Source organism: Marmota marmota, unplaced genomic scaffold (assembly GCF_001458135.2).
Source record: "Marmota marmota marmota unplaced genomic scaffold, marMar, whole genome shotgun sequence".
Taxonomy (NCBI): Eukaryota; Metazoa; Chordata; class Mammalia; order Rodentia; family Sciuridae; genus Marmota; species Marmota marmota.
The window spans coordinates 21,294,402-21,313,026 of NW_026000174.1; the positions used below are offsets into that span (position 1 = coordinate 21,294,402).

Below are 18,625 nucleotides of genomic sequence, written 5' to 3' on the forward strand. Positions count from 1 at the left end.
GGGGGGGGGGGCGGCTCTACCCTTCCTCAGGCCACTGGGCCTGTTCTGTCTATCGGTTGCAGGTCTGGCCTATTCTTCAGCATGAAAATTATATGCAGAGGAAATGGAAGCATATGTATAATCAAGTTTGTCCTTTGATTTATTCACTTTTTTCTATATAATATATAAAATATTTTAATGTATAAACATTTCTAGGCTTTTTTTTTAGTTTTACCTTACTTTGTATACTTTTCTACTTTATTAGAAGAAATTTTCTGCTAAAATATGAAGAAAATGATAGGAATGACACAAAGTATTTTCAAATAATTCAAGTGTGAAATGGAACCCTCTTAGTAAAACAGCTAAGGGTGACTGAAGCACACTCTCTATTTATCCAGCCTCACCCCAATGTGACTATAACAGTCTTCTAGCATTATGACCCCATTTTCCCACACTTAGCCTCACGAGCAATTTCTACCTATGTGATTTGTGCATGTGGATGAATAACAGCCAGTTTTCTCTTCTGATGACCAATTTTGAGTAAATATTTTGAAGTGTGTTGTAAGGAAAAAGTCATATAGTAGGTGCTCAGGTAAAAAGGGTTATCTGTGTTGGACACTGAGTGGGAGACTTCTTCCAGTAAACTGGAATCAAATTATGGTTGAATACTTCCATCCTTAGGTGATTTTTGTCCAGAGAAATACCTGCAGCACATTTTGGTCATATCTTTCCAGTTCTATACCTCCTTTCCACTGGCATGGTCACTTTTGCACTGTCTAAATTTGGTCGTGTATAATCCCTTTGGCAGAAATATTCTTCTTGGGCTGGGGTTGTAGCTCAATGGTGGAGTGCTTGCCTAGCACACGTGAGGCAATGGGTTCAAACCTCAGCACCATGTAAAAATAAAATAAAGGTATTGTGTCCATCTACTATAAAAAATTTTTATTCAGCTTAAAAGAAAAGGAAATTCTGCAATATGCAACTTCAATGTCCTTTAAGATATTATGCAAAATGAAATAAACCAGTCACAGAAGGACAGGTGCTACATGATTCCACTTAAATAAAGTATCTAAAATAGTCAAAAAGTACAGTAAATAATGTCTTCTTACTTCTGGACTATGCTGTCCATATGCATAATGTGTCCAGTGGGTTTTGCCGTTTCCTTCCTCTCCACTGGCCACCTAAGTTCTAGAGCCTTCCACGATTGTTCACACTGGTTCATCTGGGTCAGAGACTCAAAGAATAGAAATGTGGGTCCAGCACCTGAGGGTGGGGGACATGGGGAGTTACTCATCCATAGGTACAAACTTTGAGTTAAACAAGATGAATAATTTTGTCACATACTCTACCACAGAGCTACACCCTTGACTCTTGAGTAAAGATAGAGATGTCAGTTACTATTTTAATTGGCCATAGCATAGATTAAAAAAAATGATTTAACATCAATTCAACAAATGTCTATTTTATGCCTCCTGTATTTCTAGTACTGGACCATTAAATATGGATACAAAAACAGTCATAGAGACTGTATCTTCACACCAGGGAAAGAGGAAGTTTTTAAAAGGATTTTTAAAGGAAAGGTAGTAGTAGTAGTCAAGAGTTGTGAACAAAATGTTAGTGGAAAGACAGGGATGAAAGAAATTTAATTCTCCCAGATGTGATCTGGATGTTTTTATGGAATCATTGGCTACCTATTTGTGTCACTCATCAGTCACAGTCATGTTAGGTAGGAGATAGGGCACGGGAAGGAACAGAAAAAGCAGAAGGGAGGTTGCCACCCTCCCGACATTTCACCTGAAGCCCAGCCTCTGAGGCAAAACTGGGTCATTGTGAGGTTAAAGGGAAGAAGTTAGATGATCACAAAGAGGAATTCAAGCCCCTGAAGGGAAAGCCCTTTATATGCAATAGCCAAGGGACTGACCTAAATTTAACTCTTTGCTTGTCAACATATCTTTAGCATTTCAATTTGTTCCTCTTTTATGTATTTTCCAGGGGAAGGGGGGCAGGCAGAAACTTACCATTTTACAGTGTAAAAGAAATTGTGTCAGGTTCAGCTGTCAATCAAGGTGCCATTCAACCCCAAATCCACACAGGGGAGAAGTGGAGAGCTAGCACATACCAATAAAAGCAATCTCCACTGCGTTGAAGGGAACTTGAGCTACTTCACAGCTCAGCCCACTCCCAGTACACTCCCAGATTATACTTTTGCTTTCAATAAACCCTTCTTCTCTAACCTCTGCTGTCTGGCTCAATTCTTTGGTAGAAAGGCCAAGAACCTGGACAGTCATGTTTTCTTAAAACCTAAATGAACTGTCTTTCTAGGACACATGGAACCTCACATGTCCATTTCCTAATTTGTTGAAGTCGAGATGTTTGAGCTGCTAGAACCTCCAAATGTAGATCATCAGGCTTAGCCTTTTTCCAAAAAAGAATTTCCTATGGACTCTCCAATTCAGAATAAAAGGAACCTGACTTTTAACCTAGTGAATATTGTGTTATGTAGCCGTAGTTAAAGAACACCACAAGCTAATGGTGGTGATGACAAGTGAACAGGCAATGCAGAAACTATATATGTCAGAGTCTTAAAAAATGTTAGTGTAACCTTTATTGTTCTATTTGAAAACACACACAATAGTGGACCAGAGTAGATAACAGACAGAGAAAGAGAGAGTTATTATGTCTACCAGCAATCGGTGTAATGCATATCATGTCTAGGACAAATTATAAAATGTGGGAAATAACTAGATATGGTGGCACAGCCCTGTAATCCCAGTGACTCAGGAGACAGGAGAATTGCAAGTGCAAGACCAGCAATTTATCCAGGCCCTCAGCAACTTAGTGAGACCCTGTCTCAAAATGAAAAATAAAAAGGACTTAGGATGTAGCTCAATGGTAAAGCATCCCTGGGTTAAATCCCTACTATAAAAAAAGTAGATATATATTATTTTTAAAGTTTATGTCACTTCTATGAAAATAATATTGCAATTCTATTGGATGCATCTTTGTAAACCAAACCCAAATTATCTCTAAGTGTAGGTGGCATGCATACCTGGGCCACTGAATATGGCCACATTTCAGCAGTGCCACAAACTGCTGCAAGTATATTAGTCATTTTAATCTAAAAATCAACTTAAATTATAGCAAAATGTTGTGATTTATTTTTTCACATCATTTAATTAAAAATAAATGAAACCCCTGAGTATTTAGAAAATATTTCACTCAGACTTTTACATAATCATGTACACATTTTAGTTCTCTGTCCCAGTAGGTGAGTACATTTAATTCTCTCTCCATTGGATTGTCTGTGTAATTTTACAAAACAAGTGCAGTAATTAATTCATAACTTCAAGTGAAGTAAGTAATTTGGGGCAATATCCCAAGTGACCAAAATGACACTTAAATATGGCTTTGCTATACAGCAACAATTCCTTGGAGCCTCTCCCCACTGTTTCAGTAGATGTTTAACCAGTTTATACTTCTTATTTTTTTAACAACATAGAAGTATTTCATTATCCTGTACGTTCCAGAAATAACAAATTACTGTTTCAAAGAAACTGTTAGAAATTGAGGACCTATTTGTTATTCCTCTACTTTGAAAACAGGGCTTGGTGTTTTATCTACATCATATAAATTAACACAAGAATCACATGAGGTATGTATCTCCTTTTTTACAGATAAGAAAACAGAAAATCAAGAAATTCTTATGATTTTTCTCATGATTCCATATACTATAAGAAGTAGAGTTAGAAACTAATGCCAGGTTTTCATGGCCCCACAGTCCATGATATTTCTACACATCACTAAACTAAGAGCTGGCCTTCCCATGAACATTTATTTGTAGATTATGTTGTTAAAATCAGTGTTGTAAATATCCATTTATATATTTCTTGTGCACATAGGGATTAGACTTGCTCTATGGTACACAAGCAGGAATCTAATATCTGGCACCATAATCCAACTTTAGAAATATGTGTGTCTTTTATGCACCTATTTCTTTAAAAATATATTTCTGGTTTGAGTCTTTGTCTAGATAAAAAAGAATCTGAGAATTCTGACACATAATCCTATGTGATGTTGATTATATACAATTTGACAGAATCTTTGGCTCAGAGCATGGTTGCTGATAGTTACATATGCATTTTTAAAAAATATTCTTTCGGGGCTGAGGCTGGGGCTCAGCAGTAGAGCACTCGTCTAGCATGTGCAAAACCCTGGGTTTGATCCTCAGCACCACATAAAAATAAATAAAATACAGGTATTGTGTCCAACTACAACTAAAAAAACTTTTAAAAAAATTATTCTTCAAATAGGGGTTTTTGAAGGAAAATCACATTATTCTAAAGAATATGCTGGTCTTTAGATTAGAGTCTTGGAAAAGGATGAACGTGACTAGCATTCGCCCCTGTCTTTGCTCATGTGCTATATTTTGAACAAGGGGACCATTATTCTGAAATGCTAATTAATCTTTCTTTCAATGTAATTTTCTCGCTTTCCTAGCTAGCTACAACACCCTGACCTCCCCTGCTCCTGCTTGTGTCAAGTGCCCTCACTATTTATTTCCATACAATTGCTTAGTGGAACTGGCAAAACTAAAAATAACCTAATGCAAGTCACCAAGTATTTCTATTTACTTATAATGCTAGTCCATAATGTCACCTAGACTGTTATTGCTTCACACAATCCCATAAGCATAAAAAGGTATGATAAAGAAATAATCCTAGGACACATTATCAAACATCTCAAAACAGTACTAAAAATTCTGTTTGGCCTTTCCATCTTGAATATAGACACGAGCCAGCTCTTGGTATTGATTATTATAATTAACAGTATGATTATTATTCCAGGAAAGTGAGAAAGTCAGAAAGAAAGAGATATCCAAGTCAATTCTATCTTTATTGGCCCAGTAAGCTGCATAAATAGAGAGAGCATTTACTAAATAGATAACATAGAGCAGAGGTACATTGGGATGGGAATGGAAAAACTAAAAGCTGGCCTTCCCATGAACATTTAAGTTATTTATAGTTTATGTTATTACCATCAGTGTTGTAAACACCCATTTATATATTTCTTGTGCACATAGGGATTAGACTTGCTCTATGGTGCACAAGTAGAGATCTAATATCTAGGTTCTAAGGTAATTGAGTTTTAAATTTTAATATTTCATAGAATTTGAAAAGAAAACTTGTGTACCCAAAGTATTCTATAAGTAAAACAAAATTTGCCATTTTAAAAAACTTAACTGCAAGTTTATATTTAGGTGCACACATTAATCATGGGGTCATTTCAGCCAGTTAAACTGCCTCTGGTTCTGGTTTTGGTAGGCACCATTAAATGGAGAGATGGAGACTGAAAACAATACGGCAGTGACAGAGTTCATCATTTTGGGATTAACAGACAATCGCACACTATGTGCCATCCTCTTTGTGGTTTTCCTAGCAGTGTATGCAGTGACCATAGTGGGGAATATCAGCATAATCCTGTTAATCCGAAGCAGCCCGCAGCTTCACACCCCAATGTACCTCTTCCTCAGCCATTTGGCCTTTGTAGACATAGGATATTCCACGTCAGTTACACCAATAATGCTCATCAGTTTCTTAAGAGAAAAAACTACTATCCCTCTCACGGGCTGCATAGCCCAGCTCGGCTCAGATGTCACTTTTGGGACAACAGAATGCTTTCTCCTGGCCACCATGGCCTATGACCGATATGTAGCCATCTGTTCTCCCCTGCTCTACTCCACCCAGATGTCCCCACTGGTCTGCTTCCTTCTATTGGGGGCATCCTACCTAGGTGGTTGCATGAATGCATCATCATTTACAGGCTGTTTGATGAACCTGTCCTTCTGTGGCCCAAATAAAATCAACCACTTTTTCTGTGACCTCTTCCCACTCCTGAAGCTTTCTTGTGGCCATGTTTACATCGCTGAGATTTCTCCTGCCATCTCTTCTGCCTCTGTTCTGATAAGCACATTGTTTACCATAATTGTGTCCTACATATACATCCTCCACTCCATCGTGAAGATGCGCTCCACCGAGGGAAGGAACAAGGCTTTCTCTACCTGCACTTCTCACCTCACTGCAGTCACTCTGTTTTATGGGACAGTTTTGTTTGTGTATGTAATGCCCAAGTCAAGCTATTCAGCTGGTCAGGTCAAAGTGGCCTCTGTGATCTACACAGTGGTGATCCCCATGTTGAATCCTCTCATCTATAGTCTGAGGAACAAGGAAGTGAAAGAGGCCATGAGAAAATTGATGGCTAGAACACATTGGTTTTCTTGAATTAAATCAGATATAAATCCATAAATAATAAAATCAATGATTTGGGGGACATTTGTGCTTGATATTTTAATGATATTTATCATTAACTTAATTACTTCATGTCAGCGAACTGCTCCTTGTCAATATAGAAAGCCAATGTTTACTTCCATTTTTTGAAGTTAAATGTGTCATTTACATGATCAGCTGCTGGATTCAAAAGAAATGCAGATTTTACAAGGTAAGCACACTTCAGAATATAGTTGCTAACTTAAAATCTTTCCTATTTATCAATTACAGAGTCCTATTTAAACAGAGACATTTCAAAGATCAAATTTATTGAAAATTTTATCTTGTAAAATAACATTTGGGAAAGAAATGCCCAGTTAGATGTGTAATAATCAGCAACATTGACAAGTCAAGTAGTTCAGGTTACTTCCTTTAAGGTCCTTCCTAGCTATGAGCAATGTATATTTACATCTTTGGAAACAGTGATGTTGATGTCTCAGAAAAAAAAAAAAAACTACTTATTTTCCTTTTAATTAAACCAAAGCAAAGATTAATGATTCTGCTCTTGGTCCTTATGAGAATCATCTCAGATAGCACAGAAGAAACTAAAATGAATTTCAGCTGAGGTTTATTATTAATTGAAGTCTTCATAGATAAGTTCTAGAACAGAACTTTGGAAGCAGACATTTCATTGGACTATCCTGAGTAATAGCTAATATACAGAAAATTATGGTTCAAGCCAAAAAATATATTTTCCATGTACTTCTGTATCTCTCAAGGGGTATCCAGTGTCACTACTTCTCCTACTGCGCTTTGCAAAACTGCTCAAGATGTAGTCTGGTTAGGGCAATTGCCTCTAAATTGATTCCCTGCCTCATGTGTTAACTTCTTCTGCAATAATTTCTGATTCATATTTAAGATGATGAATTTTTTATTAGTAGTATAGCAATTATGTTGGACAAATCCTGAGACAGTGTGAAGGGACCATTTCACAAGCCGACCTCCCATTCCTGGGTTCTTCACTGACCAGATCAAGGGATAGTGCCTCTTCTTCAGCCTAAAAGCCATTGGTCCTATTTCCCCATCTATGCTTGTTTACTTGCATCTTTATGGACCCATAATCCTCCTCAGTGCAAAACTTCTGGAGCTAAAGACACCACAGACATGGCCCTAGGCAAACAGAGAGCTCTCAAGGCATGATTTCAGTCTGGTTTCGGACGGGCCGTCTTAGTGTTGTGGTGGGAACCTGCACTCAGCTGGTTGAAGTTTTTCACAGGCTGCTTCCAGCTGTCCTCTTCACCTTGTCCTCCACACCTGGCCCTTCAACAGGGTTCATTCTTACCCTATCTCCCCACCTCCCCATGGTTCCTTGAGTGACCCTATCTTCTCCCATGAGGTCAATGGCCATCTGAGTGGTCTTTCTTGAAAAACACATGAACTTCTTCACTAGCCTTTTCCCCAGATTCTCAGACTCAGTGTGCTCTGACCAAATTTATCATCTTTCTTTCAAAGCTGCCCCATCTCCTCCATTTCCTTTCTCAGTAAATGTCACTTCTTGGTGAGACTGGTATTCCAAAAAACTTGGGGTAGTCCTCACTGCACACTCTTATAAATGGCTGGCCTCATTCCTTCTCTTTCCTTCTCTTAAAAGGAAAATATTTATGTATTTACCTCATTTATCTAAGCCCCTTTTGTTTGGAGATTAAAATGTCTCCCAATTAATTATGATAACTCTATGCCTGGTTTGGCCCTGTGTGTTTCAACTCTAAACGATCATCCAGATTTAAGAGATGTGGATGCATTTGTCTTGTTAAGTCCTTATTGTTCAGGTTATAGATCTATGCTCATTGTACTCTCAGAAGTTTTGAATCAATTGAAGCATGAAAATAAAATGAAGATATATGGAAGAGCAAAATAGTACCTGTAGAAAAGAAAGAGATGATATTAGGGAATGTGCTTTATATTTGTGGACACATGTTTTCATATTCTGTTGTTCTTCTCTTTTGGTTATTTGCACTGCTGGGGATCAAACCCAAACCCTTGTGCATGCTAGACAAGGGTTCTTCCATGGAGCTAAACCCCCAGCCCTGTTTTCATGCTCTGAATCCTAGAATTTGATACTCTTTCCTTCTCTGTCACTGAACAGACATTCAGGTCTTTCCATTGAAACTATTTTTACCCATCAGCTTACAACATGGCCCAAAACAGTCATAAGCACTGAGGGCAGGCCTGGTCCCAAGAGAAAGGAGGAAAAAGAAGGGCTGGGATGTTGTTTTGGGGGTAAATCATGTCTTCTCAAAATTCATATATTGAACTTTTAAGCCTTAATACTTCAGAATGTAACTGTATTTGGAAATAAGGTTCATTGCAAATTTAATTTGTTAAGATGAGAGTTTACTGGAATAGGGTGGATTCCTAATCCAGTATGGCTGATGTCCTTGAAAAAAGGGGGATTTTGGACATAGATATCATGCAGGGAGAATGCCATGCAGAGATAAAGACGTAAATCTGGATGATGCTTCTATGTGCCGAGGAATGCCAAAGACTACCTTCAAATTTCAGAAGCTAGGAGACAGACATGGAACATATTCTCTCCCACTGCCCTCAGAAGGAACCAATCCTGCCAACACCTTGATCTTTGACTTCTAGCCTCCAGAACTGTGAGATAATAAATTTCTGTTTTTTAAGACACCCAGTTTTTATCACTTTGTTATAGTAGCCCTAGTCAAATAATACAATTGCATAACTAACTTTCCCCCTTAAAATTCACCGTCAATTAATCTAATCCTGGAAGAGGAGGGCATGAAGGCTTGGAATGATGCCAGGTATGTTAATGGATGGCTCTCCAAAAAAAAAAAAAAAAAAGGAAAACGTATCTTGATTGGTAAAAATCATTTTCTCCAAACAGAATGAGTGAGTCAGTAAGTGAAGATCAATATTCCTGTTATGAAAAATCAAAAATTCATTTCAAACAATTTTATTAAAAGTTTTCAATTACTACAGATCATAGATTGCTACTTATAAGGATTGAAACTGAAAGGAATTTTAAAAGATTCTGACCTGTTGTGTTGTTAAAAATTTCTTAGTCTATACAAATTTCTGAGAAACATTCCCCTTCTGAAATGGATTGGGACTTAGGGGGTTATAAACATTTCTCAAAAATTTATAAAATATTTACTGTAGCAGGGTATTGGAGAAGATTAAAAACAAAGGGACAAGAGGGGGCCATGAAATCATTGTATATTATGGTTGGGATGATGGTAATATAGATGCATACATTTGTCAAAAGTCCTCTACCTATACATTTAAATTTTTGTATGTGTATTACACTGCAATAAAGTTGTTTTTAAGAAGATTCTACAGGAGAATTCTTTCTTTCCCATTTTTAACTAAGGCTACAGTTACCACCTACCTGCCCATGTGATTAATGCTGTTTCTTAACTATTTCTCAAAACTGTTGCTTCCTCTCCTGTTATACCTCCCCTGGTTTTCTATAAGTTTATGCTCTTTGGTATTCTTAATTCCTTTATTTTATGCTATCCTTATACCTGCAAAAATTTTTCCTCCTTAAAAAAAATATTGTTTTCATTTTCATGCAAGTTTACTGGTGATGTTTTTTGCTGTTGTTGTTTGAGGGTTTTGTTTTTACCAGTTAAAAATCTTAGAGCACTTATAAAATTTCATTGTTTTCTAGTTTCAATCATTTTCCTTGAAAGTCAACCATCAATCTTTTTTCTTTTGTCTTTGTTTTTGTTTAAGGGAATATAACTTTTATCTTCTCCTGGAAACTTATAGTTTCTCTCTTTCTCTGTTTTTTAAAATATTTTGTTTTAGTTGTAGTTGGACACAATACTTTTATTTTATTTTATGTGGTGCTGAAGATCGAACCCAGCACCCCACACGTGCTAGGTGAGTATTATAAAATTCAGTTTTTTTTAAATTTAATGATGGGCAATGAGGATAAAAAAATTGTAGAGTCTGTACATGAGAGTGTCTTACTCCAAAATCTATTTGATTTTCTTCTGGCAGGTAACAAAGGCACTGGATTGATCCCTTTGAGGAAATGGAAATGTTGTACTCAAAGAGATCATTCACATACAGAAACAACTGATATTTCAGTATGCAATATACTCCTAAACTTCTATTGTATTAGAACAGAAATAGCATTTCCAGAGCTGCTTGGACATTATACTTTGTTGGTGATGATGTATTACTAGCTTAGTCTTACTTCAAGGTAGGGTATAACCCTTTAGGAGTCTCAAAAGCTTAGAATGTTACAGTCTCCTCCATCTTAAGTGGCCTAACTCTATCAAATTAGCACTACAAAAGGCTAAAATCTCTGCTCAGATCTTCAGCCTCCCACAGGATGCCTTCTGCCTGGTGTTTTGATGTCCTGCCAGCCCCTGTGTGGCTTAGGAGTAGTCAAATTTCTTGAGAGAAAACCACACATAGAATTTCAGGCTTGTTTCTCTACAGTGGTTTCAGGATCTTGACCTGGTAAATCTTAGCTGTCTTGGCATCTTCGACCTCCAAAGTATGTACTTACCCTGTCACCCTACCAAAAGGCCCAAGCCCTACCTTTTTGCTGAATCTCTATTTCATAAGGACCAAAGCAAGCTTGGTCCTTATGCCATTCCTGGTCTGCTGCAATTTCTAGATACTCGGGCCTCTTCTGAAGGCACACTCAGTTGCCAGAACTCCTTGGAAGTATTCTGTTCACGCCTACAATCAGTGGTGCTCATTTGCCTGAAGGAGTCTTTGACCAACTGCCTCATGTTCTTGGCTTCAGTTATCTTATAGTTATTTAAATATTGGAGCTAAAATATTTAATTCATACATGACTTTAGCTATTATAAAATTTTGTGGATGATATACATTATGGCATTTATTTATAATTCATAAAATGAATTAATTTATATATTCACACAAATGAGTTACTTTATTAACATACTTTCTGACAGAAGTTAATACACAATTTTCTTTAGTCTCAGCATGAAAATTATATGCAGAGGAAATGGAAGCATATGTATAATCAAGTTTGTCCTTTGATTTATTCACTTTTTTCTATATAATATATAAAATATTTTAATGTATAAACATTTCTAGGCTTTTTTTTTAGTTTTACCTTACTTTGTATACTTTTCTACTTTATTAGAAGAAATTTTCTGCTAAAATATGAAGAAAATGATAGGAATGACACAAAGTATTTTCAAATAATTCAAGTGTGAAATGGAACCCTCTTAGTAAAACAGCTAAGGGTGACTGAAGCACACTCTCTATTTATCCAGCCTCACCCCAATGTGACTATAACAGTCTTCTAGCATTATGACCCCATTTTCCCACACTTAGCCTCACGAGCAATTTCTACCTATGTGATTTGTGCATGTGGATGAATAACAGCCAGTTTTCTCTTCTGATGACCAATTTTGAGTAAATATTTTGAAGTGTGTTGTAAGGAAAAAGTCATATAGTAGGTGCTCAGGTAAAAAGGGTTATCTGTGTTGGACACTGAGTGGGAGACTTCTTCCAGTAAACTGGAATCAAATTATGGTTGAATACTTCCATCCTTAGGTGATTTTTGTCCAGAGAAATACCTGCAGCACATTTTGGTCATATCTTTCCAGTTCTATACCTCCTTTCCACTGGCATGGTCACTTTTGCACTGTCTAAATTTGGTCGTGTATAATCCCTTTGGCAGAAATATTCTTCTTGGGCTGGGGTTGTAGCTCAATGGTGGAGTGCTTGCCTAGCACACGTGAGGCAATGGGTTCAAACCTCAGCACCATGTAAAAATAAAATAAAGGTATTGTGTCCATCTACTATAAAAATATTTTTAAAAAATATTCTTCTTGCTTCTAGCTTTTACTTTAGTTTTAGAACTTAAAAATATTTTCAGTTCTACAAAAGTGGTTCACATATTATATAAATTTTAAAAATATGTACTCACACCATAAAATACAAATAGAAAAATAATTTCAACCCAATAGTGGTAGACGTCTCCTGTTCCTCTTTCCAGATTTTTTTCTGCCTATTTTTACTCCCATCTAAAGAGGTTGACCAATATGAATCCCATCTACAGACCCCCTTGCCTGTGGCTCCTGGGAAACACTGGCAGAGGAGACTGAAGTCTGAATGCTCCCCTGGCTCTTTCCCTTTTAGGTCACCTGGGTTGGCTGTGGCCTTCCACCAAATGCCACATCTCTTGACAGGTGTCCTCTCAGCATAACTCTCCAGGTTCCTGTAATCATCTATACCTCTTGCCCTTCCAGATCTTGAACTGGTCACTAGCCCTGGGGAACACTATTACTCCTGAAATCTTTAGTTTTTCCTAAATTCTTCCCACGACCTGGTAAATTACTCCTTTACTGAATTCCCTTCAATTATCAAGACTGAACAAGCCATCTGTTTCTTTCAGATAACCTGAATAACACATCACTTTCCACAAGTTATTTGTTGTTAAAACTTCAATGTTTATTCTTTAAAACATTTAATATTTTTGAAAAAAATACACTTTTCTTTTTACAAAAGAGTATATTTATCATACTATAAACAAATAGATGATATATAGAGTAATAGACTATTTTATCATCCATAAATTATAGACATCAGACAGAACTTAATGAATTCAAGTCTAAATTTCTTAAGCTGACTTTTATAGAATTCCCCAATGTGATGTAACAGTCTTCCAGCATTTTGACCCTCTATTTCCCACAATTACCCAATGACCCTGCAAATCTGAGTTAGTTACTCACTGTTCCTTAAATATGCTCCCCACTTTTCTGCTCCATGGCCTTTCCTTTTGTAAGATACATATGAAGAACGTTACTTTCCACCTGTAAGTTACATATGAAGAACATTCCCAACTGGCTTCAATCTTACCCCTGTGAAACTGTTTTTACTAAATCACCTAAGTCACCAAATTTGAAAAACATCAAATTACCCATAATCTCTCTTTTTGAATCACTTTTCTTTTGTTATTCTGTAATCTCACATTCCTCATTGGGGCTTCTCCCTGTCTCTCTTATCTACTTAAATTCATCATTGATGAAGATGTACAACCTTTACCAGAACTTAAAATGTTGGACTATCCTTGGTTTCTTCCTCATATTCTTATATGTACAGCCAATTATTAGTCACATTTAGACATTACTTTGAACATTCTATGCTGCTATAAAAGAATCTCACAGACTAGGTAACTTATAAAGAAAAAAGTTTAATTTCTCAGAACTCTGGAGGCTGAAAGTCCAAGATTACAGCACCAATATTTGGTGTCTGGTGAGAATGACATCCTCTAAGGGGGAAAAACACTGTATTTTCACATGATAGGAGGCAGAAGGGCAGAAGAAAGTGAACTTCCTGGACCAGGTGCTTTTATGAAGTTATCCAATCACAATGCAGGATCTCTCCTGGCCCAATAGCCTCTGAAAGGACCCCTCTCTAAATACCCCCCGTTGGCAAAACCTGAATTGTGACAATACTTTTAAACCATAGTACCACTTGAATAATGTTGACTCCCGGATTTATATATCCAACATTGAGCTCTCTGTGAGCTAACCGATTTTTGCATAGGCAGTGAGGGTTTAAAGAATATGGTAATTTTTGAAGAGTGTACCAGGGATTGAACTGAAGGGCCCTGGGCCACTGAGCCACATCCTCAGCCCTATTTTCTATTTTATTTAAAGACAGGGCCTCACCGAGTTGCTTAGCACCTTGTTTTTGCTGAGGCTGGCTTTGAACTTGTGATTCTCCTGTCTCAGTCTCCTGAGCCATTGGGATTACAGGTGTGTGCCACTACACTCAGCTAGAATATGGTATTTTTAAAGAGCTGATGGAAAGCTTTACAATACCATCACCTGTAATAAAATGAAAAATAGAAAGTGTATCTCATTGTAAACTGAAACTACATTTAAGAGCCTGCAGACTATTTGATCTTTGCTGACTGAAATATCATGATTGTGGAGAGATGGAATGTTGCACATCAAGACCCAAATTTAACTTAGGATATTTTTAGTCCCTTTTTTTAGACATTCATTATCAACCTCTGGGAATGATCTAGCATTCTCATGACTGCTAGATAAAACTTCCAGAATATATAGTAAGCTTGGATGACCTTAGGTGTCTACCAACTCTACAGCTAAGAATGTGATTACATCTGAATCCTGTAAAAGATTTTCTTACCTTGTTAAAGATAACATCTGAATCAAAGTCATTATGCTACATGATATATGCATATCCATGTTTACAGCAGCACAATTCACAATAAAAAAAACTATGAAACCAGCCTAGATGTCTATTAATGGATGAATGGATAAAGGAAATGTGGTATATATACACAATGGAGTTTTATCCATCCTTAAAGAAAAATGAAATTATGTCATTTGTAGGAAAATGAATGGAACTTGAGACCATTATGGTAAGCAAAACAAGTCAAACTCAGAGTGCCAAGGGTCCTATGTTTTCTTTCATATGTGTAAGATAGAGGGTAAAAAGGGAAAGAAGGAGGAACAGATCTCATGAAAATAAAAGGGAGATTAGTAGAGAAAGGGAACAAGGGATGAGAGGTAAGGAGGGAGGGGAAGTGCTGGGGAGTGATATTGGCCAAATTATATTGTTCTATAGTGTTCATGTATGAATATGTAACAACAAATCTCATCAACATGAACACCTAAAATGCACCAATTTAAAAAGTGTTTATAGAGTGGTACCCTGAAGATTGATGGTATTTATGCATGGAAGTGATGTGTACTTTTAAAAAATAAATCTAGAAAAAAAAACAAAAAAAAAATCTAGAAAAAAAAGATAACATGTAAATCCTATAGAAGAGATTTCCCTGTCTCTTTGTAGCCTGCCAACTTAATGACCCCCACCTACTTTCTTTTGTGGCTTTAAAAGCTCATGTATCTTCTTCCACAGAAGAACCATGTTGTTCCAGGTAACTTGTGTTCCTGGGCCATGGTCGGAAAGATTTGGCTCAGAATAAAACACTTTATTATTTTCTCAAAGCAGAGTTGTTATTTTACATCAACATAACATATTCCTTGGATTTGGCTTGGAAGTTTTCCAGAAAGATTGTGTGAATTGTACGGTATGTAAATGAATTTCATGAGAGTTGTCAAATATAACTTGGTGAGTCCTGTGTACCAAATTATACTCTATTGAGTTAGACAAAATTCACACTTCTAAATTTTCCAGATAATTCTTTCTCTGAAGGCTTATGGGACTGCTATGACAAAATTCCTGTAAAATTTATAAAAAGATTTATTTTTTAAAGAAGGGTCTTCAGAACATGACTTAGAAGGACTTAGTCCAACTGGAAGGTTTAATCAGGCAATAGATATTTGGAGGTCTTAACAGAGGATCTTACAGTCTCAATCTGGATTTGATCTTTGATCTGAAGCCATTTCCAACTTTGAGAATCTTTTTATGGAAGTTACTAGAAATGAGAAATATTCTTATTTTCAAAGCCAGCAATATGTAACTGCCTTATTTTTTCTAATTTTTTTTTCTCAAAAATAAAACAAATCTTTTTTTAGTCAAGAGCTTTCTTCTTGTATTTTATCATAGGCAGCTATGTAGTACTTGAAGCACTTTCTATATTCTATTTGCAATCCTCCTGCCTCAGCTTCCCAAACTTCTGGGATTATAGGCGTGTGCCATTGCTCCCAGCTTCAAACTTGTTTTAGTATCTCCCAAACTCATCCCTCTCACCTCCTTACACTGAGGAAGGACAATCAGATTCTCAGATTTGCTTTAAGATACCATAAACAGTTGTGTCAGTATTTTCTTTGAAGTTTCTAAATTGCAGCAAATCTCTTCTCATTCTTTCTAGTCTCATGATGATGATAATGTAAATAAAAGTAGATCTTTTTTTAGAAAAACAATTATGTAGAGTTATCTGTGACAAAATTTCTCAATTTTTGCCAGTTCTAATTTCTTTATAAATCTAGTCCTATGGAATGATGCTTGTTGTAAAAATACTAATTGTAATGTTTAGATTTTAGAATGCCTATATAAAGCTCTATAAATAATGAAGGACACATTATGTCAGTAGTCTATTTTTTTTAATGTGTATTTAAATATGGTTAGAATTCCAGCCAAATCAAGTGATGATGGTGCCAAGACCTGATTTCCCAAAAGATAGGAATCAATTCAGTTTTCATGGCCTTACAGTTGTGCCAGTGTCTGGACAAAATAGACCATCTTGCATAAAGTTTGTCCAAAAAGTTTATGCAGTATACCAACTTAGGTTTGATAACCTTAAACAAATCCCCTACATCCATTAACAGTGCTGACATCAGTAGACTGATTGTGGTGGAATAGTGTAGATCAGGTGGATCGAGCATTAGAAAAAGAGAAATTGAATCCATCTAAGTCTGAATAAATTATTGAACTCCCTAAGACTTTCTTTTCTCATTTGTAAGCAAAATTTATAATGTCAGCATCAGATTTATTGGAAAAATTAAATGTAGAAGCATCAGGGTTTTGGAGTCTTAATTTGAATGTTGACTTCACATCTATTTACCTGTATGACTATTGGTACTCTACTGACTATCTCTTTGTCCAGATAGTTTATTTGTAAAATAAAAATGATGGCACCTCTTAATTGGGTTGTTGTGCAAAATAAACGATTTCACAGCTATAATACGTTTAGAATGGGGCCTGACACATAGTACAAATTATTGTTTGTTAAATAAATTAAATAAAGGAAGAGGGCTTGGCATTTGCAGGAGTTCAATAATAGCACTAACTATTACTATCATTTTTACTTATTTTGAGGTATCTCCCAACTGATATGGGTGTATAAAGGTGAGAGTTAGAACAAATAAATATTATTTAATTTAAACAATCAGTTAAGAAGCATGTGGTAGGTACTAAGTGTGATATGAGTACATGAACACTAGATAGGTTGTTTTAAATTCAAAGAATAGATCCTAAGAATATATTCTGACAGTTGTCTTCCGCAGGGCCTCCTTCACATCTCTGTTCCTCAGGCTGTAGATGAGGGGGTTCAACATGGGAATCACCACTGTGTAGAACACAGACACCACTCGATTCTGGCTGGTGGAATAGCTGGACTTGGGCATCACATAGATGAAAGTGATGGTCCCATAGTAGAGAGTGACTGCAGTGAGGTGGGAGGTGCAGGTGGAGAAGGCCTTGTGGCGCCCTTCAGAGGAGCGCATCTTCAGGACTGTGGTGAGGATGTAGATGTAAGAGAGAACAATGACAAACACTGTGACCACAATGATGGAGCCAGAGGAGATGGAAGGGATAATTTCAATTAAGGAGACATCTGAGCAGGCAAGTTTCAACAAAGGGGAGAAGTCACAGAAAAAGTGATCGATTTGATTTGGTCCACAGAAAGACAGACTCAATAAACTACTAGTAAATGTCCAAGCATTCACACAGCCACCCAGGTAGGAAGCCCCCACTAAGAGAAGGCAGACTCTGGGGGACATGTGGGTGGAGTACAGCAGAGGGGAGCAGATGGCCACATAGCGATCATAGGCCATGGCAGCCAGCAGGAAGCACTCGGTGGTCCCACATGTCACCACAAAACATAGCTGGGCTTCACAGCCAGCCACAGGGAAGACAGTTCCATGTCCTAAGAATCCTATAAGCATTATAGGTGTGACTGCTGTGGAACACCCAATGTCCACAAAAGCCAGGTGGCTGAGGAACAGGTACATGGGGGTGTGAAGCTGAGAACAGCTTCTTATTAGAGCTATGATGCTGGTGTTGCCCACTAAAGTGACAACATATATTCCTAGAAATATCACAAAGAAGATGGCACAAAGTGTAGGATCCTCTGTCAACCCCAAGATGATGAACTCTGTCACAGTGGTGTGGTTTCCAACCTCCATCTCTTGTGTGACTTGTTCCTGTTAAGGGAAATGAGAATTTTTTTTAAATGTTTTTATTCCACACATTCCTGTTTCTTCAATTATTTCAAAGACTCATTCATAGTAGCTTCTCTGTCTGCCCAACCTATAAATATCAGTGCTCCAATGGATTGTGTTGTTGTTATTGTTGTTGTTTTCTCTTTGCAAAAAAGAAGCATGAGCTTCAGTCTCTACAGTCTGAGAAATTGATTTATTCATGTAATGTTTATATAAAAGTGTCTCTCAAACCTTGACTCTTAGGCAGGTCTCTCTCCCAAGGTCCAGATTCATAAGTTTTAATGAGCTATTGGGAATGGGACTTCCAATACACTGAGAATGATGAGACTCCCAATAACTCATTAACACTATGTATTTTTAGAACCACAGACCCTCTGCCTAATAGAAGAAAAAGTAGGCCCAAATCTTCATCATCTTGGCTTAGGACCTGACTTCCTTAACAAGACTCCTATAGTGCAAGAAATAAAATTAAAAAATCAATAA

The 18,625-nt window shown here is 36.9% G+C and overlaps 2 protein-coding genes across 2 annotated transcripts; one reads left to right on the plus strand and one right to left on the minus strand.

The window, feature by feature from the left end:
* Window positions 1–5,318: 5,318 nt before the first annotated feature.
* On the plus strand, window positions 5,319–6,257 carry LOC107134032 (olfactory receptor 481). Its single transcript, XM_015476176.1, has one exon. It carries the CDS (start codon window positions 5,319–5,321, stop codon window positions 6,255–6,257), a length of 939 nt encoding a protein of 312 aa, XP_015331662.1.
* A 10,597-nt stretch (window positions 6,258–16,854) lies between these two features.
* On the minus strand, window positions 16,855–18,106 carry LOC107134042 (olfactory receptor 491-like). The gene has a single exon (XM_015476184.2). The coding sequence runs from the start codon at window positions 18,104–18,106 to the stop codon at window positions 17,174–17,176; it is 933 nt and encodes a 310-aa protein (XP_015331670.1). The 3' UTR covers window positions 16,855–17,173.
* Window positions 18,107–18,625: the final 519 nt, after the last annotated feature.

Bases quoted from the DNA above. Each gene is read 5' to 3' on its own strand.
- LOC107134032 (XM_015476176.1), top strand. From the start codon at position 5,319: ATGGAGACTGAAAACAATACGGCAGTGACAGAGTTCATCATTTTGGGA.
- LOC107134042 (XM_015476184.2), bottom strand. From the start codon at position 18,106: ATGGAGGTTGGAAACCACACCACTGTGACAGAGTTCATCATCTTGGGG.